Source organism: Arachis stenosperma, chromosome 5, assembly GCF_014773155.1.
Source record: "Arachis stenosperma cultivar V10309 chromosome 5, arast.V10309.gnm1.PFL2, whole genome shotgun sequence".
Classification (NCBI taxonomy): Eukaryota; Viridiplantae; Streptophyta; class Magnoliopsida; order Fabales; family Fabaceae; genus Arachis; species Arachis stenosperma.
The window spans coordinates 132,333,894-132,357,497 of NC_080381.1; the positions used below are offsets into that span (position 1 = coordinate 132,333,894).

General features: G+C 35.6%; 1 protein-coding gene and 1 pseudogene across 2 annotated transcripts; one reads left to right on the forward strand and one right to left on the reverse strand.

The window, feature by feature from the left end:
• The first annotated feature begins 1,019 nt into the window (after positions 1–1,019).
• Positions 1,020–10,987, forward strand: LOC130979803 (uncharacterized). Of its 2 annotated transcripts, none has more exons than XM_057903352.1 (8): positions 1,020–1,208; positions 1,970–2,209; positions 2,307–2,441; positions 3,350–3,572; positions 6,293–6,479; positions 8,302–8,486; positions 9,747–9,884; positions 10,590–10,954. In XM_057903352.1, exons 2-8 carry the CDS (start codon positions 2,043–2,045, stop codon positions 10,716–10,718), a joined length of 1,164 nt encoding a protein of 387 aa, XP_057759335.1. In that variant the 5' UTR covers positions 1,020–1,208; positions 1,970–2,042; the 3' UTR covers positions 10,719–10,954. The 2 variants fall into 2 exon arrangements, with proteins under 2 accessions (XP_057759335.1, XP_057759334.1); XM_057903351.1 differs by having other exon boundaries at positions 1,021–1,208; positions 1,984–2,209; positions 10,590–10,987.
• Positions 10,988–15,018: 4,031 nt separating this feature from the next.
• Positions 15,019–23,118, reverse strand: LOC130981432 (uncharacterized; annotated as a pseudogene).
• Positions 23,119–23,604: the final 486 nt, after the last annotated feature.

Genomic DNA, 23,604 nt, shown 5'->3' on the forward strand with positions numbered 1-23,604 from the left:
AATGGGTCATCATTAATGTATGCATCAACTATTTACTAATAAAATTATTACACATGAATGAAAATTAGAATTATATCAATTAATATAATTAGAATAATTAAAAATATTCATAATTGATAGTTAGTTTAATAATGTATTGAATATTAATTTTATATAATTATAATGAAGATATTTTTTTAAATTAGTATAATTATGCATTATTTATTAAATACTAATTATAATATAATTATAATTAATTCATTTGGGAGGAACAAAAATTTATGAAAAATTAACACCTTATTTTAATTAGTTGGAAAAAGAATTTAGTTTTAATATATTAAGTAGATAAATAGAAGTAGATAGAGCTGATAGATATATATTTTATAGTAAAATTAATAATGAAATGTCATATTTTTATATTTTAATTATTTTTACATTATATATGTTTTTCGTTTTTAGTAATTTATTTTAGTATAAGTATTATTAAATTAATTTTTTAAAGATAATATTTTATAATTTATTATATAAAATTTATGAAATTATATATACAAATTATATATCAAATTTATTAATTAAGTTTATTTTAGATTAATTTAGAATTCAATTTGAATATCTAAAATAGGATAACTAAAATATTTAGTCCGCGGAGCTAGATGAAATATTAGAGAGGGCAAAAAATATTTACATAATAAAATAAGACTAAAATAAAATTTTAAAAAAATTAAACTGAAATTTACATATAATTTACATGTAAAAAATTAAAATTAGAGAACTATTGTCCTCCTTTATCACTATATGACTTCGTATTTAGATTGAATTTTTAGTTAATTAAACTCCATCTTAATAATAGTAGTTAGAATTTTGATTTAATTCTAAAAATAATATTGTAATTTTAAATGAATAAAATAATTTTATAAAATTTACATTAGATCAAATAATTTTTATACAGTTTTATGTTTTAGGTATTTAATTTACATTTCGATTTTGCATAAATTCTGGATTTTTGCTGCCTTGATAGCCCCAACTAAACTAAAAGTGCACCCTTTAAAGCCGCGCAGCCCACCCGCTTCTCTCCGTCTTCGTTTATGGGAAGGCTGAGCACATCCTCTTGGATAAGTGGACGGCAAAAATGAAGCACATGCCTACGCTTCTGATGAGGTCATTCTCAGCTTGTTCTTTGCCAGCTACCCCAACCACACTTCAAGAAATTGCCTACTCAAATTCCAAAGGTGTTACTTCTGCTTCATTTATTTCAACCGCTAACAATTCTCTCTCTTATTTCAACCTGTTTGTTCGGTTCCTTTGGATGTGCTCGCTCACTTGAAATTCGCCCCTTCAATGAGATGCATTTGCTCATGCCTATTTGTGTTTGCGTTTATCGGAAACTTGCATTTGCATATCTATACATTCCGCTTTACACTTTTTGAAAATAAAATTGAGTGGGTTCTATTTTTGAGTCGGAGAGTTACTTTGTTACCGAGAAGTAACTTTGGTGAAGATGAAGACGGGAAAAACTTTGTGCCTTGTTGGATTCTAACATGAAGTTGGCTTTTAGTGATAACATTGGCATGTATTGGACTATTGGTTGATGAATTCTGTTACTAAATGTTGAAAATGGGTTTTGGGGGGGGGGGGGGGGGACTAGTGTTGTGTAATAATGGTAGTTCTCTGATCGATGCTGAAAACTCCGGTTTAAAATGGTAACAATTTTGTAGGACCTGAGTCCATGATGCCTGTAATAACAACTGGGTACATGTATGTCATCTTCAACTTAAAAAGGGATACTTTGCATATTAATATAACCAAAATTTCGTGTTTTAAACTCAATTCTTGCTCACTATATTAATAAAATAAAAAACACTCTAGAAAGACTTACTCGGATGGCTTCTTCAGTTCACTCCAAGGACGAGATCATGAGATAATGACAGAGTTCTAGATTGAGGTCAAAAGTCATGTCGTGTTCAACTTGCTGAATTTATTTCATGAACAGTTTGGATTTGGTAGGTTTTGCAAAGGTTGTGCTAAAGAAGGGAAAAACACAACTCTTTAAGGATGGCAACCCAATGGTGTATAGCGGAGCAGTTGATAGAATAATTGGGAGGCCACCACCTAAGACTGGAGACATTGTTTTGGTAGCTGATGGGACTGAAAAGCCAATTGGTTGGGGCTTGTATAACTCAGTTTCGATGTTCTGTGTTCGGCTCATGCAACTTGAAGTTGAAGCTACTAGGTTTGTATATTTTGTTCATTTTCTTCGGTTTCCAGTTACCTTGTTGACTGGGTCCTTTTTTTTTTCCTCCCCTTTTTGAAATTTTTTGATGATACAGTGACTCATCATGTGCATTGAACATGGAGAAACTGCTTGAAAAGAGAATTAATGAAGCTGTTGATTTGCGTAGAAGGTTGGGTCTTCCTTCAGTCCATACAAATGCTTATCGTCTAATAAATAGCGAGGGTGACAGGTGAGGGATGCAAGGGTTGAGCTTTTCTTTGTTGCCTTTCTGTTTCTCAGCTTTTTCAATGTACCAGCATCGCTAAATGATTAATGTATCTGGATATTTTACAACTAATGATTTGGTATATTTGGTTTCATCAGCACTCGGCCTTGTTTTAAACCCTTTAAATTGTGTATATATATATGCCCACCTCACCATTTTAGTGTTAAGGTTCATGTTTTTTGCATATTAACGTATTATATTGCTTTTATCTTCGAAAATTATCAAGAAGGTTTTTCTTGATACATGATCCATTGCATTGAGAATGTGGGTTTAAGATAGAGAAGAGGAAGTTTGGTGAGAAAATAAGAACTGAGTATATGAATACAATATTCTGATGTATCATGGTGGGAAACAAGAGAGAAAAACTAACCTCAATTTATAATAATAGAGGAACCCTAGTCTAAACAAATAAGGAAATAATCATGAAACAATAGTAGATATCTCAGCTAATCCTGAGAGATACTATATGATAGATAAATCATAAGATATACTCTTTATTTCTAACACAGTATATGACTAACACCATCAATGTACTAGATTGGACATGTTATAGTGTTATACACCAAATTCATATCTCTCTTCTCTGAATATCTAGTATCATACAACTCATATTAAGCAGGTCTATTAATGATAAGTGATAACCACTCTTTTGTTGCTCAAACCACAAATGATTGTACTACTAACGCCATAATGTATTAGTATTGGATACATATTAAACACTAAATGCAACTCTCTCTTTTTAGAATGTCTAGTATTGTACAGCTTCGTATACTTAGCACGTTTATTACTCATAAGCACTCTTTCTTGCTCAAATGATATTGACGAAAAGAGGTTCACTTGCATGATTTTAATTGGGTATTTGTCATCTACAGATTATCAGGTTTGATTGTTGATGTCTTTGGAGATGTAGCTGTAGTTGCATCATCCGCAGCTTGGGTTGAGAAATACAAATCAGAGATAGAGGCGTGCATCTGGAAAATCAACTATATCAATCATGTAAATTGGAGGCCATCTGTTGATATTTTAAAGGAAGATGGAGTTGATTTGTCTCATTCAAAGGAATTACATTCATCTAACTGTCCTGAAAGAACAAAGGTATGCAGGAGTCCAGTAAGTAACTGTTCAGAATTTGAAATTTTCTTTCCTGTTGCTTGCTGATTAACAGGAATCTCTGAAGACTCGAGTGTGATTACAGTTTAGTTATAGAATATATATAGTGGGAGCAGGGAAATTTGAGTAACTATATACTGGAGGCTGTTAGCGTCAGTTATGACAGCTGTCGTTGATCTAACTACTCCTGAACTTAATTGCGAGCTATGAAGCACAGACACTTCGCTGAGTTGCCGTGTCGGCGTGTCAGACACATTTCGGACACAACGCGCATAGACACTTGTCCGACATGTGTGTCTTCCGTGTCCATACATGTCCTGTCCAGAAAAACAAAAAGATTGCCCGGACACGGTCTAGACACAGAGGACATGGCCCAGACATGGAACTTCAGTGAATTTTACCAAAAGTGAAATTATAAGATAGTAAAACCTAAAAACCCTAACTTTTCCCCTTCCACCCCAAATACCCTCTTTGGCTCCACTGTCCACACCCACTCACCCTCTCCTCACTGCCGGTCTGCCGCTACCTTCGATCGTTGCCGTTTTACGAGTGTTCGTTGTCAATCTCCACACCTTCGGTCGTTGCTTCCATGGGTGTTCGTCGTCCCTCCCCACACCCACTCACTCTCAATCTCAGCATCTCTTCCTCACTGCCGCCACTTCCGCGATGCTTGTCATCTCGCTGCTTCCATGTCCTCTCCGGTCGCTACTAATTTCTTCTTAACCACTAACTATATAGGTATTATAGTCATTGATGGTTGAGAGAAGACCTACACGAGTTTCTCCTCATCAAGATATTGAGATCACTAATGAGAGAGTTAAATGCTTGAAGAGGTATTTTCCTGATGAAGCGGAGAGGAGAAAAGTAAACGTTGAATTTGCAAGCTTTTCTGATGGTAGAGGTGTCTTTGATGATTATGACTCCTTGAATGATAGAGGCATAGTCGATGCAAAATCTTGGTGGCTAATTTATGGTGGTAAATCAAAACTTCTTCAACCAATTGCTCTTAGGCTACTAGGGCAACCATCTTCATCTTCTTGTTGTGAAAGGAATTGGAGCACTTATTCCTTTATCCGTTCCCTAAAAAGAAACAAGTTGAAGCCTAAACGTGCAGAAAATTTAGTATTTGTCCACACTAATCTTCGTCTTCTTTCAAGAAAAACTTCACAATACAATAAAAGAGAAACTATGATGTGGGATATTTCCGGAGATGATTTTTCACCAATTGAGGAAGAAAATGGTATCCTTGAAGCTGCCCACCTTTCTCTTGATGAATCGGAGTTGGAAAGAGTAACTTTTTCTAATGATGAAGATATCAATCATATATGATAGAGAAATAGTATGACTTTAGATAACTTTTTTTGTGTATATGTGATGTATAAAACTCTTACTAACTCTATTAAGACATAAAGAGTATATGATTTTATCTTTTGAATACCTATACACTTTAGGAAGAAATGCATATCATATGGTTGTTTTTGAAAATAGTTATTGGTTTAATATTAATGAATATATTATTTATATATGCTTGCCCCTGTGTCCGACAATTTTTTAGAATTGGTGTGTCGCCGTGTCCCGTGTCCCGTGTCCCGTGTCCCGTGTCCGTGTCCATGTCTGTGCTCCATAGATCGCTAGCTTTCTCTATTGACTGCTTTGAACTAAGCTCTCTAAGGCTTTGCATCTGTTACAAGTAGTATTCCTCTCAAGTTTAGAAACCAAAACTGCTTTTATGATTAATCTGCAGGTTACTACTCTTCTGGGTTGCGTGCAATGAACAGCTTTCCCTGGGACACCTTTTCCTTTTCAAAGAGCAGGCTTAACTAACAGAACTTAAGGAGAGTTAAGGATGAGAGAAAACACATAATGAATTCATATTAGTTCGGTTGAGAGTTGAGACTTGCCTACATCCACTACTCAACAATCCTTGAGATTTTTAACTACACTTTCACCACGTACAAGATGTTTTGGTCCATGCCTCCTCAATCTTCCTCATTTGTCATTGATCTCACTAGGACTGACACCTCTCGGATATTCTTTCCTCAATCTTTTCCAGCTAAGCATACAATTGTCAGTTTACTGAGTGCATAAAACAACCAAAATTAAAGACTAAGTTTTCTCAGATATGAACTTTTAAACTGAGATATTCAGTTTAGTCTTTCTGGACTAACTGAAGTGTTCTGCAGTGACTAATGTTCATTGATTCAAGTTCACCTGATCTTTTCTGCACTAGCTGATGTATTCTGGACAAGCTGATGTCCTTTGATTCAGCTTTAGCTGATGTTTTCTGTTCTGTCTTCTGGTTTAGCTTCAGCTTATGTTGTTTGCTCTGGCTGTTGTATACTTGCACAAGCTGATGTCTTCTGGTTTGATGCAGCTGATGTGTCCTTGCAAAGTTGATGTCTAAACTGATGTATCTCAGTTCACCTAAAGTGACAACTGAGCTTTACTAAATTCAGTTATAGTTTTAAAACTGAATCTTTTGCATCCAAGATTATATATTTTACTTGATGAAATAATTTGAGTGTCTGGTTGAATCAAAACTCTTGAAATGAGTTTCATAAATCATGTGTAACCATGTTTAGACTTTCTTGAACATCTCAAAAAATAAAATACTGTTTGCTAAAATAATTTTTGTTAACTTACAACATGTAGCAAACCATTAGCTATCAATGAATTTTTTGTGGAATGTTGTTCCAATCTTTCAGATTATGGAAAATGGGATTGTATACACGGTTTCACTGAAAGGCCAGAAGACAGGATTTTATGCAGACCAGCGTGAGAATCGACAGTTTATATCAAGCATTTCAGATGGTCAAAAGGTTCTTGACCTTTGTTGTTACAGCGGTGGGTTTGCTCTAAATGCAGTACGTGGAGGTGCCATAAATGTCACTGGTACATTATATGTTCGCTAATTCTCGTTCATTTTTAATGTCTATGATTATGTATTATGATGTAGGAAATAGGTTGTTCAACCAACTCATGCGTGAAATTTAGAAAGAAATGAAACATACAACTTGATAATATCCACTAGCAAATCAGATTTAACACAATGGTGAATAGTCCTATTTTGGAACTAAAGTTCTGAAATGTTTAAGTGAAATTTTAGACTGCTATAGCTAGTACTCAAGAGTTCCAAACTGTTTGGTTCATGTAAAGATTGCACTTGCCATGTGCACACTAATGATTTGAAGCAGACTCATGTTTGTGATGATCCCACGACTATTACCAGCATTACTCCTGACTAAGTTTATGTCTATCATTTCTGACTGATCCTATCCTGGTCGTTAGAGATTAAGACTGAGAATAAATGACTCAGTATTGTTCCCCCTTGATATCCCTAATATTTATTAAACATAGTTGTCAATAGTACCCATAATAGTGACTAGAGCATAGTTACATAGAACATAATATGCTCTGACATGGGTATGGGTATGGGCATGAGATATACTACTTGTCAAATATATGGTATGTTGGGTTGTACTTCTTCGGTATATGCGGTATGTTTTCGAACGCCTTTAACTCAAACAAAATAAAATAAATAAATATAAATAACTTGTGTTCTTCACCTTTTTCTTAGTTTAGCTATACCCATTTACCTTCTCCTTTCTTCACCTCATTTTTTTCTTTAATTTCTTGTGAATTTGTTTGTTTCCTTTGCCTCTTCCTAAATCCAAACATCTAAGGAGTGATCATTCAACAGCAGCCCCGTCACATTGTGTTTTAAAGAAAGTGACTTGTAGCTGCAAATTGTGCCTAGTGTAATTTCAGGCTCAAAAGCCTGACTTTACCTTTCCACATTGTGCTACTATGCTTTTCATGAGGAATTCTTAATGATTGTTTGGTACATGGAATTAGGTATGGAATTGATACATAGAATTGGAATTTGGGCAGATGGATTTCGTAGTTTGTGTTTTGTGGCTATTTTTCATGTCATGGTGATTCAACAAACTTTTTAATATTGGTTGTCGATGGCCTAACATAACTTTGCTTTTATTTGAGCTTGGAACTGGCCAAGTCGAACAAAGACTTAGTGTAGGCAGAGTGTAAAGAGAATAAATGGGCTAAACAAAGTTATGTTCTATGAAAGGGCCCCATAATGCCGTTTGATCCATGTGGCCGACTCTATCGAGTGGAATCAAACTTTGTTATGTTGGTGGCGGTGTTATTTGGTGGCCCATTTAGAATTCAATTCGCCAATCATGAATCCGTATGAGAATTCCATGGAATTAATAAAAGAAAAACAGCCCTAGCCCTTTTCAATTGTTTACACAATATAAGTTCCTAATTTCATGCCTCAGATTTTTCTATTTTTTATTTTATATATATTTTGGTTCTCTGATGTGATTCTCTCTCTCTCTCTCTCTCTCTCTCTCTCTCTCTCTAGTTTAGCAATCCAAACTTCATGCCATGATAAAGTTGGCATCACTTTACTGGACAACTCAAATGGGTTAAAAATAGCAATTAAGATTCAATTTAACTACTGTAATATTAGAAAACATAAACTTTTTATTTATCAAAAATAAAAAAAATAATACCATTAATTTATAGATTTTTACACAAAAAGCACTCGCTTGGTTTTTCCTATAGGTTTTGTTTTAAGTAGCTCCTTTCATAATATGGATCTATGGTTCTTTGCATACTTTTTCATTATTTATTTATTTAATTTTTTTATATACATCGAGAAACCGTTCTCATCATGGAGTAATTTTGTTAGGTATTGACACATCATTGCCAGCGCTGGATCTTGCTAAAGAAAATGTCGTGCTAAACAATTTGGATCCAGGAAGAATATCATTTTTCAGAGAAGATGCAACTGAATTTATGAAGGATGCTCAGTTAAGGGATGCATCCTGGGATATTGTCATCATTGACCCTCCTAAACTGGCGCCAACAAAGAAGGTATGAATTATGGCTTGAGACAAAGTTATGACGCTTGGGTTTCAGTTAACTCAAGGAGTGAGTTGCTGACCACATTGCTTCAGGGTTTGCCATTTTAGCTTGTGGATGAAACCATAGATATTTGTTAATCCTACTTCTTGAACTATATGCAAATTATGAGCAGCCACTACCTCTAACTAAAATTATTCTTTGAGAGTGACATATCTGCCGCTGCACTCTACAGTACTTTACTATATGATACTTACTACTTAGGGGTGGGCATGGTTTTAGATTTTAATATAAAGTCGTATACGGGTTCAAGAAGTAGGATTAACTATACTTGCTCAAAGTCGTGTTTCACATGACACTCTTTTCATAAGAATGTCATTTAATATAAAAATTTGTTATGACCATATCCACAATGTGCTCCATGAGCAACCAAGAATTTCTCCTTTCCAATGAGGTTTCTCTAATGAATATGACAAGGATTGGCGGCTTTATTTCTTTTCCTTATCCTCTCTTTTCTTTCTACTGTGAACATCCAGATTTTATTTTTTCCTTCGGCTAAATATTTTAGAAGTTTTGTATGGGTCCATTCTCCCAACCCATTATTGAGAATGGTTGATTTTGAAACAGTAACCAATGGAAATTGAAGAGACGCCTTTGCTTATTGTTAAGTATCAATGAAAAGTGGGGAACTACATTTTAAAAGCTACTATTAAGGGGAGAAGAACCACTCTCTTTAAATATAGTATCAAGCATTTCATACTACCGATGTGGGACTTTTTGGGCATCCAATAATACGGAAGTCCCTAGCACATATATATGGTGCGTTGCTCTATTTGAAATTTGATTTGGGACCAAGGTTAAGGTTGATAAAGATAATATTCTTTTCTATGATGTCTAGTAATATCAAAGAACAATCCCATAAGATTAGTTTTGCCATCCATTATTTCATGATTATTATTTGGTTGGATTAAGGTTTTTAGGATTCTTATAAATAGAGTTTAATGTTCCTCCATAGGGTACAACACCACATGGTATTTCTCTCTTCTCTTTCTGCTCTCTTATCTAAAACCAACGATCTCTACAAAGATATTAGCCTTGTATTACTATGTATGTGTCATTTGTTTTTGGCGAGATACTTAATCCCTTGATATGTAATCATGAAAGCAGTGCTGTGGAATTTCGCGGTGCCAATATTCCTTTTACAGTCTGCACATTGTCAACTTGAGTTTTTGCCGCGAAATTTCAAATTGAAAGTTTGAAATTATGTTGCAGGCTTTACATGGTGCATCTGGTATGTACAGAAAATTGAATTCGTTTGCGATGCAACTTACTAAAAGAGGTGGTCTTTTGATGACCTGTTCATGTTCTGGAGCTATGACCCAAAGTGGAACATTCCTGCATATCCTTCAGGTATTATTGGGATATTTGCTGTACCTATTTTCTGAAATGTTTGATTAACTATCACTCTCAACCATCGGGTCTGGAGTTTGTGGAAGTTATGTTGAAGTAAAGATATTTTATTTTTCACTGAACATCTTAGGGTTTCATTAATGAAAAGAAACAGAATTATTTAATTTATTAATTAATATAATAATAAGATACTTTGGAATTGGCTGGTTTTCTATACGATACTGGTTAGTATGTTAGTCATTTAGCTTAAGTATAATAAAGGACAAATAGGTTTTGACCATTTATCTTAGAGATAAATAGGTCATTAACCAAAATTAAATACTGATATAGGTACTTGACTATTGAAAAAACGAGACACTTATGTGTCATATATATTTGTCGAACTTGGATCCTCTAAAGTGATTCAATAGTGAGATACCTAATTGTCTTTTGTTCAAGAAACTATTACCTTGACTGTTGTGATATATTTTGAAAGCTAACAGAATTAGAGTAGTTTGGACCTTATTCGAATTAGGGACGCGTCATTAGACGAGTAAGGAATATCAATAACGCTAAAATGTTTTGTTTTGATAATGAATTCATCTTGAAATGCTTAGTACAAGGTAATATGAAAAGTTTTATAATACTGCATGAACGGTATGGCCTCGCTATCTGCTTGTATTAATCTCTCTCTCTCTCTCTCTCTCTCTCTCTCTCTCTCTCCAGGGTGCAGCTGCTATGGCTGGGAGAAAAATCACAGTTCTGAGACAGGCCGGAGCAGCTTGTGATCATCCTATTGATCCATCATACCCAGAAGGCGCGTACCTATCTAACATTCTATTAAGAGTCACATGAATATTATTTAAATTCATTCATTTACTAACATCAGAATTTTTAGGAATTTAATTCTAATTAATTTTTGATTGATTTTCATTAAGATAATAGTAATTATTTTTCTATCTTTTTGTGTACAATAATTAACTTCAATTTGGTATAAATTGAGTTTAATTATTATTATTATAATATTTGTTATTTTATAACTAATTAAAATTTACGTGAACGTATGAGGGAAATATAGAATATAACGGTAATTGAGATTTAAAAGCTCAAATGGTATAATTATCCCATTTTCACATAGAGAAATGTGGTTCGAGTCTCACTTCTAATATTGGAAAAGAAAAATTTTTAACGAAAAAAGTTGCTTAAGTTATTAATTTTTTTTAAAAAATTACTTGATTTTGTACTTAAAAATCTGTTATGAAATTTATTAGGATAAACTGATAAAGTACTAAATTGGTCCCTACGTTTAGGGTGAATTCTATTTTAGTTCCCAACATTTAAAGTGTCTTATCTACGTTTAAGATAGTTTTGATTTGCATCAATTAAGTCCTGCCGTTAAGTGGGAGTGTAATAGTTAATGTTGTGTTCAACGTGGCAAACGAAAGGGGATAGTGGCTCTAGTTAACCGTTGGAAGCAAGGAAAAAAAAAAGAAAAACAAAATCGGGTCCAATAAGTGAACTCTAATCCCGCAAAATTGTTGTTCGTCGTCTTCTTAGAATGGCTCCTCAGACGTCTTCCCAAGGTTCGCGTAGCAGTAGCAAGACTCGTGGGAGGAGGACGTGCTTTTGTAGGGAGAGACCAGTGTTGTAGACATCATTTATAGCGGAGAACCCAGAAAAAAATTCTGGGGATGTATCAACTATCAGGTGAGTCACTTCTTTGCAATCTCTTGTTTTGAAATGGCGTTAGGTGCCAGTGTGGGGAGGGTTTGAACTGTTTGGTGTCCTCTTTTTGTTTTTTTTTAGAACAAATCGGAGAAGAATGTGATTATTTTGCTTGGGCAGATGTTGAAGGACAAAACCTACAAATTCAGAGACTGAAGAGAAAAGCAAGTGTCTTAAAGGAAAACCTGCAGAAAGCTAAAAGAAAATTTGCATTGGCACTTGCGGTTGGAATTCTTAGATGGATAATGGCTGGGCTGCTGCTATATACTCGATTTAATTGAGGTTTAGGGGGTTAACAATTATCTTGATTTGTTTTACTGTTGTTGTCCCTAGTTTGATAGGAATGTCAAATGTTGAGTGGAATGAAAAATTGACATACAGTTAGAGTCCTAACAACAATGTCTTAGGGGATAACAAGTTGGCACAGTTATGTGTAAAGGTATGTGCTGTAAACATTATCAATTATTAAGTGAAATGAAAAACTATGTATTCCTGTATTTTGACATACATTATTGGACATTATAACAGTTTAAATCAGTTTGATCAAATAATAAACAGAAGGCTCAAGTTGCCAATCCATATAACTATACTCCTGACAATTCATTTTAACCATTTGGCAGAGAGAAGTCTTAAAGTAACTTCTCTTAACTATTACAATATCCAAACAAGTCTTAAAGAAAACCATCAAAAGTTAACAACACAAAAGATATCAACATGAAACTAGATGTCTTAAAGTAGACTGTCTAAAGTATTACAGGGACATCAGCCCTTGGTCATTGCCACTTTTATTATAAAACACAAAGTAAACATTAAAATCTACTATAAATTCATCCTAATGCTTTCCAGGCCCTAGGTGGTGTTTTGGCCATGTACTTCAAGGTCTTTCTTGATGGACTAGTAGCTGTTGTTGTGGATGGCTGGGGCTGACTGGCGCTGCTGCTGCGTTTAGCTCTCTTGGAGGAGGTTTGTGACTGTTGGGTCCCTATAACTTGTGTAATTCTCTTCCTCTTGGTTGAAGTTTTGTTGCTGCTTTGTTGTTGTCTTCGCTGCATTCTTGTTGGGGTTTGGAGTCCTAGTTGTTCCAGCACTCTTCTTGGCATGTGGAGCAGCGTTCTGCTACAACCAGTAACAACAAATAATGACATCAACAGATTGGGATCAACACATTAGTAATAAACAAGCCACACAAGGATACTCTAAATTGATATCAGTCCACATTTACCTGTTTTGCTGAGGCTTCCACCTTACGTTTTCTAGGAAGGTTCTTTTGTTGTGACCAAGTACAAAATAGTAGAAGCATTTTTGTTGTTGTCCAGCCCTGGATAATTTAGACAGTGGTCCATTGTTGCGTGACTCATCACCATCCTTGTTCCTGCTTAATTTTGGGCGCCCTATTGGTTTCCTAAACACTTGTGGCAACACATCATCATTCTGAGTCCGGTCCCATAGATTTGGTGCATTCACAGGGTAGATTACATGTTGATAGCAGTCCATGTATGTCTCTTTCTTAAAGCACTTGTTCACATAGTTCTTAACATCTAAATACATTTTCCTAATGCAACTTATGGCATGCTCACAAGGGTAACCTATTAGTTGAAACTTTCTACAGGAGCACTCATGTAACTTTAAGTCCACAACAAATTTGTCTCTATTACCCTGGCTGCTGGACACCTCATATTTGTCCCTACCCGCATAGATGGCCAACCACTTCCCACCCTTATCAAACTATCCTTCAATTTTCTTGTTTATTTTTGGCAAAATTTCTCTAACATATGTAATTATACTTTGTCTGTTGTCAGCCCACCTATTCATTACATAGACACTATGGGTTTCTCTCTAGCCTCTACAATAATAGAGTTAAAACATTCACACATGTTGTTTACAAGTGTATCAACTCTAGAAAAATAATTAAACCTGGACTTGCTCTAATACTTAGCAGGGATCTCCATGAGATGATTATAAGCTCCTTGATCAACCAGCTGAATCTCCTTCATCCTTCCCTCCCACTCCTAGACATATGTTGCCTTTGCAGCCTTTCACATCATCATTTTCAGCTGAACACCTGGTAACCTTTTTTCTGAAGTTGCTATATAAGTGCCTGGCACAAAATATGTGATCTATGCTAGGCAACAACTCATCAAAGGTAGGAATCAATCTCTTAGAAACAGAATTTAAAAATAGCACAAGTTAATAACATCACAACATGAGTTAAACACATAATCAATTACACAATTTTAGGTGAAATCTGGTTAAGTTGAGGGTCACTTTTTGTTGGTCGCTCATGAATGTACACCATCTGATCTTGACAGCACCCAAATCATCGCACAAATTCAACAAAAACCACGTCCAATTTTCTTTTATCTCTGCTTCAACAACAACATAGGCAGTTAGCAAAATTTGATCGTTGGGGTCCCATCCAATGGCTATTAGAAGTTGACCAACATATGGAGTCCTAATGAAGTATCCATCAAGGCCGATCATGGGTCTGCACACCATGAAACTCCGTTTGCAAGCATCCAAGCAGATATAGATCCTCTCAAATCGTGGTCCATGTCCTTACCAGGGATTGGTGTCTTTAGTTGAAACTCAAGAGGTCTCTGCACTTGTATCCGAACAGTGGTACCCGGATTCGACCTCAGTAACTCGGCAATATAGTCATGTATCCTCATATATTGCTCTCCACAAGTACCATTAATCTCATCCAACACTTGCTGCTTTGCTCTGGCAGCTTTGGTCTTTGTGAGGTCAACATTTCACTTGCTATGAGCTTTCCTTATCAAGGTTCTCAACTTGATTTTAGGATTCTCACAAATCTTCTTCACAAAAGCCTTACTTAGCCACTGAGAACTCATGATACCAATGTTGGTTGCCTTATTGCATGTGTATTTTTTATAACAGATGGTCAATTGTCATGTATCTTCTCCTTTCATCTTATGGCAGTATGTAAACTACTTGCAACCTTTTTGACAAACAGCTTTGCACCTATGGCTATCACACTTTGAGAATCATATTCCTCTACCACTGTGCACAGCATAGCTAGTTACACATTCCTTAAAAGCATTTCTATCTGCATACATTGTCATAACCTCCCATTTATACTCTTCATATTCTTCAAACTCTTGTGCAATGTGTACTTCCTCAACAAGGGATCCCCTTCGTCGTCACTTACAGGGACAGCCCATAACTCCTCACTCTCATACCTATCATCTTCATCCCTTAGTTCAGCAGCCACCACTTGCTCCTTTCCCTTGTTAACACTAACACTAAATTCTCCTTGCACTCTCTCAGCTGGAACACTCTGTTTTATCTTTTGAGAATCTTTCATAGTTGTGATATCAACATCATATAAACCCCCATTACCATTTCAATCGTCATTGTTGTCATCAAAGGCTACCTCTGTTGCACTATCTCCAGAGCTGTTTTTACTCTACTATTCATCACTATCTCCCTCATCAGTGGCATCATCATTCTCTAGCTGGTAGTCATCATCCTCAGATTCATTATCACCTGAAAAATCTGACCTCTCTGCAGACATAGAATCATCCTCCAACATATCAGTTTGGGCTTCTGTCACCACCCTGGGCTTCTGACCCACCTTGGCCTGAGCTGATGATTGGGTCTTGTGTAGCACAATTGGACCAGGCCCAACAGTCCTTGCAGTTGGTGCAGCAGCCTCACCACCATCTATCTCTTGAACTTTCTCAATTGTACATCCTTTCTTAGCAGTAGCACCATCTTTGTGAACAACAAAAAGCTCCACCATGTTATCCCTCATTCCAATTTTGGCCATGTCCATTGCATTGTTGTCCGTGTGAAGCATCCTCAGTCCTACATCTATTTCATCTTTCAGAGACTTATACAATATTGTAGTGATGTTCTCTATCACATATTCCTGTTCGACTACTATCTCAGTTTTCTCGAACCTACTCCACCTATCTTCATCACAGTAGTCCACTATCGAAGTCTCACCCCACATAGTGTAAAGGTTCACCATCAAATCCAAACTTCTCCCATGGTGTATCTTAACACTAACATAACTCATTTTTCGAACAATCTGTCAAACAAGCATAATAGACTTCATAAAATTTTTACATTGATCAACAAACAATAAAAATGCATAAATGCAATCACTGGGGCAACATTAAAACTTCTAAAATAAAACAAGAAATGAATATGAAACTATAAAACAAAACAGTCACACACACAACATCATTACATATCAGCATGCATTGAGATGAAAACCAAATGGGTGGAGGAGATTTGATAAGGAATACCTGACACGATCTTCTTCGGAGAAGAAGGGTTTCAAACTAACTGCTTCTATGGACCTTTAATGTTACTGAAGGACAATGTCATCTCTCTAGTTGCGAATTGCAACCCTTGAGTGACTATCGGTAGGGTTTGTAGTTTTTTTTTTATCGTTTCGTGCTTCACAAGAAGAAGAAAAAGAGTCAGTGGTAGAGTAAGTATGCGTTCTATCCAAACGCGGGAACCATTACACGTCTCTTAACCCCTGCCCCCTCTCGTTTGGCACGTCGGACACAACATTAACTATTACACTCCCACTTAACGACAGGACTTGATTGATGCAAATCAAAACTATTTTGGACGTAAATAGAACACTTTAAATGTTGGGGACTAAAATAGAATTCACCCCAAACGTAGGGGACCAATTTAATACTTTACCCAATTTATTATAACGAGTGATTTATGTTGGTTATTCTACTAGTTACGAGATAAGTAGTAAAAATATTAGATGTTTCTCGTTAGCAAACGAAATATGTCAAAAGAGTTATATTGAACGTATCTTATTAGAGTTCGTTTGGATGTTATTAAATTATTAAAAAAAATATTTTTTAATGAGTAATTTTTTTATTTTTTAATGTATTTGACAAAATTTTAGTAGTAAAAATAAAAGTATTAAAAAATAAAAAATTGTGATACTACAAGTACAAACATTTTTGTACTGTGCATGTGTTATTTTTCTCTTTTTCTATGCTTGTTTGATGCATAAATTTTTGTTAGAGAGTATAGAAACTTTGTTGACATTCCACATAAATTTATACATAGTATATAAATTTTTGCACATACAAAAAATTTTATCGATATACTATAGAAATTTATATATATAGTATAGAAATTTTTATACATAGGGAGGGTAAATGTGATACGGAACGTAACCCAGGATAAGATGGAAGATCAAAGAAAGGGACTCCTCTACCTCAATTTGATTTCCTGATGCAACAATTAAGGGAATCACTCTACCTCACCTGTTCACACCCAAGTTTCTCAAAGAAACTCAAAGAAAATTTCATTCATCAAAATTAAGAAAAAAAATGGCTACCAGGTTTTAGAGGGTTTTTATACCTCTTAAATTTAAATCCCTAACTCATAAGTTCACTAGAATAAAATATGGGCCAAATCATAATTGGGCCTAAAACAAACAAATAACAAAAAAAATAAAATAAACATAGAATAAATTCTAAGAAGGTGATGTCTCTTTTAATCCATCTTGACTAATGAGAGTCTTCAATGCATCTTGTAAAATAGTAAGACGTGTGACTTTTGATAATCGTTAATCATTCTCTTGTCTAATTCTTGATGCATCTCCTGAACACATGATTTAGCCATGTTTGCAAAACCTTCTTTTACTCTCTTGGTTGTTGCTCTTGTAATTGGACCAATTGGCATATGACAGTTCTCAGTTTGTCCCATAGGGCTCGTATCATTCCCTCCCTCCTGAAAAAGATTCGTCCTCGAATCTGCATCACAAGCAAAAGAAGATAGGTTAGAGACATTAAAAGTAGCTGATACATTATACTCACCTGGAAGGTCAATCTTGTAAGCATTATTATTGACCCTTTCGAGCACTTGAAATGGACCATCACCCCTAGGGTCTAATTTGGATTTTCTTTGAGTAGGAAATCTCTCCTTTCTCAAGTGAACCCATACCCAGTCACCAGGTTCAAAGATAAGTTGTCTTCGACCTTTATTCACCCGTTGGGCTATCAACCTATTTTTCTGTTCAAGAGATTCACGTGCTTTCAAGTGCATTGCTTTAACCTTTTTAGCTTTACCTTCTGCATCCAAGCTAACAATATCACTCAAAGGCAACGGTAATAAGTCCAAAACAGTTAAAGGATTAAAACCATAAACAAGTTCAAAAGGAGAAAACCCAGTAGAAGAATGAATAGTTCTATTATAAGCAAACTCAATAAAAGGTAAACAATCTTCCCAAGTTTTCAAATTCTTACCAACAACAGCACGTAATAAGGTCCCTAATGTTCTATTTACTACTTCAGTTTGACCATCAGTTTGAGGATGACAAGTAGTAGAGTATAATAATTTTGTGCCTAATTTACCCCATAAAACTTTCCAAAAATGACTCAAAAATTTTACGTCACGATCAGAAACAATAGTTTGGGGAACACCATGCAAACGCACAACCTCTCTAAAGAACAGATCAGCAATATTTGTTGCATCATCAGTTTTATGGCATGCAATAAAATGAGCCATTTTACTAAATCTGTCTACCACAACAAAAATGCTATCTCGACCCTTTTTTGTTCGAGGCAAACCAAGAACAAAATCCATAGAAATATCAACCCACGGATGCATAGGAACAGGTAAAGGGACATACAAACCATGTGGTAAAGACTTAGATTTAGCCTGTTTACATGCAACACACTTAGCACAAAATTTTTCAACATCTCTACGCATGCGTGACCAGTAAAAATGTTCAGATAACACGTCCAATGTCTTATGCACACCAAAATGACCCATCAAACCCCCATTATGTGATTCAAGAACAAGTAAGTCCCTCATAGAACAAGCAGGCACACAAATTCTATTACCACGAAACAGAAAACCTTCATGTCTATAAAATTTGTTAAATGCACTATGTTCACAAGAGGCATAAATAGCAGAAAAATCAGAATCAGTGACATATAACTCCTTTAAAAACTCAAATCCCAATAACTTAGAGGTAAGTGTAGTAATCAAAGTATACCTCCGAGACAAAGCATCAGCAACGACATTATCTTTACCTTGTTTAAAGGCAATCACATAGGGAAATGTTTCAATAAATTCCACCCATTTAGCATGTCTTTTATCAAGCTTACCTTGTCCTTTTAAGTGCTTCAAAGATTCATGATCCGTGTGAATCACAAACTCCTTAGGTAAGAGGTAGTGTTGCCAAACCTCTAAAGCCCGAACCAAAGCATATAATTCTTTGTCATATGTTGAATATTTACGCTGAGCTAAATTCAACTTTTCACTGAAGAAGGCAATGGCTCATTTTTCCTGCATTAAAACAGCACCTATACCGATCCCAGAAGCATCACATTCAATCTCAAAGGTTTTATCAAAGTTAGGTAAAACAAGAATAGGAGCAGAACACAAACAGTCTTTTAGGGTTTGAAATGCAATGTCTTGTTCTTTTTCCCATTTAAATCCAACATCCTTTTTTATAACCTCTGTGAGAGGCGCAGCAATGGTAGAAAATTTTTTTACAAATCTTCTATAAAACCCAGCTAACCCATGAAAACTTCGTACCTCAGAAGCATTCTTAGGCGTTGGCCATTCACGAATGGCCTTTACCTTTTCCTCATCAACTTCAATTCCACGCGCACTCACAACAAAACCAAGAAATATAACTCGATCAATGCAAAAGGTGCACTTTTTAAGATTAGCATATAATTTTTCTTTTCGAAGCACTTCCAAAACAGCTAAAACATGTGACAAGTGGTCATCCAAACAAGTGCTATAAATGAGAATATCATCAAAATAAACAACAACAAATTTACCCAAAAAGTCTCGCAAAACATGGTTCATTAGACGCATAAAAGTACTAGGGGCATTAGTTAACCCAAAAGGCATGACTAACCACTCATATAACCCATGTTTTGTTTTAAATGCAGTCTTCCATTCATCCCCTGGTTTCATTCTAATTTGATGATACCCACTTTTCAAATCAATTTTAGTGAATATGCATGCACCATATAACTCATCAAGCATGTCATCTAACCTAGGGATAGGGTAACGATACTTTACCGTAATTTTATTGACTGCACGACAATCCACACACATTCGCCAAGTACCATCCTTCTTTGGAACCAACAAAACTGGTACAGCACATGGACTCATACTCTCCCGAATGTGACCTTTGGCTAATAACTCCTCCACTTGCTTTTGAAGCTCCTTTGTCTCCTCAGAATTACTCCTATAGGCTGGTCTATTAGGAATGCTAGCACCAGGAATAAAATCAATTTGGTGCTCAATCCCACGTAATGGAGGCAAACCACGTGGTACGTCAGTAGGGAAGACATCGGCAAATTCCTGCAACAAAGAGACAAAGCTATTTGGCAAATTTGGGTTAAGGTCAGTGTCAGAGAATAAAGTATCCCTAAACCGAACCATAAACAAAGCTTTCTTGCCTATTAAAGCACTCTTTAAATCTCTCTCTTTTGCAAAGAAACACAATTTGCTCTCAACTTTCTCAATTTTTTTTGTATTTGTACTACTCTCATGACATGGACTCTTTTCTTTCTTTTCACTCACCTTTGGGCCTTTTGCTATATTCTTTTCTCTCATAGCCTCTTTTCTCTCAGATTTTTCTGTGATCTCACATCCCATGTGCCCCTTGGTATCCTGTTGAAGCTTCAACTGGTCAATGTAAACCTCCTTAGGTGATAAAGGAGCAAGAGTGATCTTGCGACCATTAAAATCAAAGGAGAATCGATTCGTGTAACCATCATGAAATGCTCGACGGTCGAACTGCCAAGGTCGCCCCAATAATAAATGACAAGCTTGCATTGGCACCACATCACACAATGCCTCATCAACATACTTGCCAACAGAGAATGCAATTGTCACCTGTTTGTCAACTTTGATCTCTCCACTGTCATTCAACCACTGCAACGTATATGGTTTAGGATGTCGAACACATGTCAAACCCAATTTCTCCACCATAAGTGTACTAGCCACATTAGTCCAACTCCCGCCATCAATAATTAGACTACACACTTTCCCACCCACTAAGCATCTAGTGTGAAAAAGATTGTGGCGTTGCTCTAGACTATCTTCTTTCACCTGCAAATTCAAAGCGCGTCTAACAACAAGAGATTCACCATGGACTGTATACTCAACATCACCATCAGAACAATCCTCCAAAGATGGCATGCTATTATGATCAGAGTCATCACCATGATCAGAATCAGACACAATATCATCTCCTCTAATAACCATCAATCTCCTATTTGGGCTATCACTAGCATAATGACCCATACCATGACACTTGAAGCATTTAATATCTCGATGTCTAGAAGTAGCTGAAGAAGAGTTAGAATTACCTTTCTTCTTCGTAGCATCAAGCAATGCATTGGATTCAACACCCTTAGGCTTTGTTGTGTCAGCACTACGAGATTCCCACTTTGGATTAGCATGCGATAATCCTCTTGGTGCTCGTCTTTGTTGTTGCCTCTCCACCTTCATTGCCATACTGACCAAATCCTCTATCTCCACATAATGATGTAACTCCACTACATCAGCAATTGCTCTATTCAAACCACCCACAAATCGCGCCATAGTAACCTCAGTGTCATCTTCTATATTGGCAGTAATCATAAGCATTTCCATTTCCTTATGGTAGTCTTCAACGGACTTGGAGCCTTGAGTCAGTCGATGTAACTTCTGATGCACTTCCCTGTAGTAGTACGAAGGCACAAATCGTTTCTTCATGAGGCGCTTTATAAGATCCCAAGACTCTATAGGGTGATCATCATTTCGCCGTCGTGTCTTCACTAGTTCATCCCACCAAAGTAAGGCATAGTCAGAGAATGCAACTGCTGCCAAACGAACCTTCTTTGCCTCAGAATAATTATGACAAGCAAAAATTCTTTCCACCTTACGTTCCCACTCCAAATAAACTTCAGGATCATTTCTCCCTTTGAACGGTGGTATTTGCATCTTGATGGCGTTGATATTGCTATCTTGACTTTTATGTCGAGGTGTTATAACCCCATCAGAGTCATCATCAGAGGGTACATGATTCTGACACCGATTTCGGAAAGGTCCTTGTTTAGTAATCTTGGATAGTGTCTGTGTAACCTCTTGCTTCCATGCTTCCAATTCAGTCAAGCGATTAGTTAAGTGTTGAATGGCCCTTTGCATTAACTCCATGTCAACTAAATTATCTTCGGAATGAGCTGCCATAACAATGAACCTGTAACAAGAATGTTATAAAAGGACCTCACAATCACTCGCTCACGTGTTTCACTCAAAGATGGACACTCGTGTTTATTCTCAAAATTGGCTTTTACCCTCTATTGAACTTACCACTCTTGCCTTTTATCACTCTTGAATCTCTTTGACTGTTGCACTTTAGAAATCAAATAAAAATAAAAGATAGAGAAAATCCGACACAACGATAAGAGGAAAAGATTGACAGAAAAATAAAAAGGGACAAAGACACAAAAGACAAAAGAGAAGAATAATAAATAAAAAAAAATTTGTGAGATTGTTGCTTTGTTTTTTTTTTCTCTTTTTTTTGATAAGAACACAATGCCTTTTTTTTGTGTTTTTTTTTGCTTGAGTGCTACTATGTAAACTTCAAAGTATGTACTCTCAAATATGTATTTTTTTTTGGGTACTCAAGGTGTGTTGGCAAAAGAAAATTTACTAATAATAAGAAGAAACTGCAAAGTACGTACTCTTTTTTTTTTTTTTACTAATAATGAGAAGAATGATAATAAAATAATAAAAAGGAATGACGAAAAGAATAATGATGAACACAAAGACACCAAGGAAAGAAAATAATCCTAGGAAAAGGAATTAAAAGCCAATCAACAAGAAAAGAATAAGACGTAAGGATAAATTGACTATGCGTGGCTGGAATTTTTTTTTTTTTTTATATATAGAACACAAAAAGGGTGAACGTAGACTAATGAAAATTAATCTAATACCTGAAATCTGATACCAAATGATACGGAACGTAACCCAGGATAAGATGGAAGATCAAAGAAAGGGACTCCTCTACCTCAATTTGATTTCCTGATGCAACAGTTAAGGGAATCACTCTACCTCACATGTTCACACCCAAGTTTCTCAAAGAAACTCAAAGAAAATTTCATTCATCAAAATTAAGAAAAAAAATGGCTACCAGGTTTTAGAGGGTTTTTATACCTCTTAAATTTAAATCCCTAACTCATAAGTTCACTAGAATAAAATATGGGCCAAATCATAATTGGGCCTAAAACAAACAAATAACAAAAAAAAATAAAATAAACATAGAATAAATTCTAAGAAGGTGATGTCTCTTTTAATCCATCTTGACTAATGAGAGTCTTCAATGCATCTTGTAAAATAGTAAGACGTGTGACTTTTGATAATCGTTAATCATTCTCTTGTCTAATTCTTGATGCATCTCCTGAACACATGATTTAGCCATGTTTGCAAAACCTTCTTTTACTCTCTTGGTTGTTGCTCTTGTAATTGGACCAATTGGCATATGACAGTTCTCAGTTTGTCCCATAGGGCTCGTATCAAAATGTCAGTTAGGAATTTTCACAAAAATAATTCCGTTGATAGTATAGTTCCAAACCAACAATCAACCCTCAATCAAAGTTTAATTTGTTTGTCGCAAGTACAAACCCAATAAAAATAACCAAAATATTTAAATCTCGGGTCGTTTCTCAAGAAATTGTAGGAAAGTGTGCATATTATTGGTTATGGGTTTGTATATTTTTGGATTTTGAAATAAAGGACAAGAAATGTAAATTGTAAGGAAGTAAAGGAAACTTAAATGATAAAAGGGTCTTGGCAATGGTTGATGGTTAAGGATCACTATCCTTGTTACTAACCACAACAAAATAATTATAAAGATCACTCCCACTTTGTCATCTCCAAAATTAGAAGAAAGTCAAGTGAGTTTAATGGATCCTAGTCCATAAGTTCTAGCTAACTCACTAATTAATTTAGTGAGAAACTAGAGTCAATGGCAACAAATTATCAATCACTT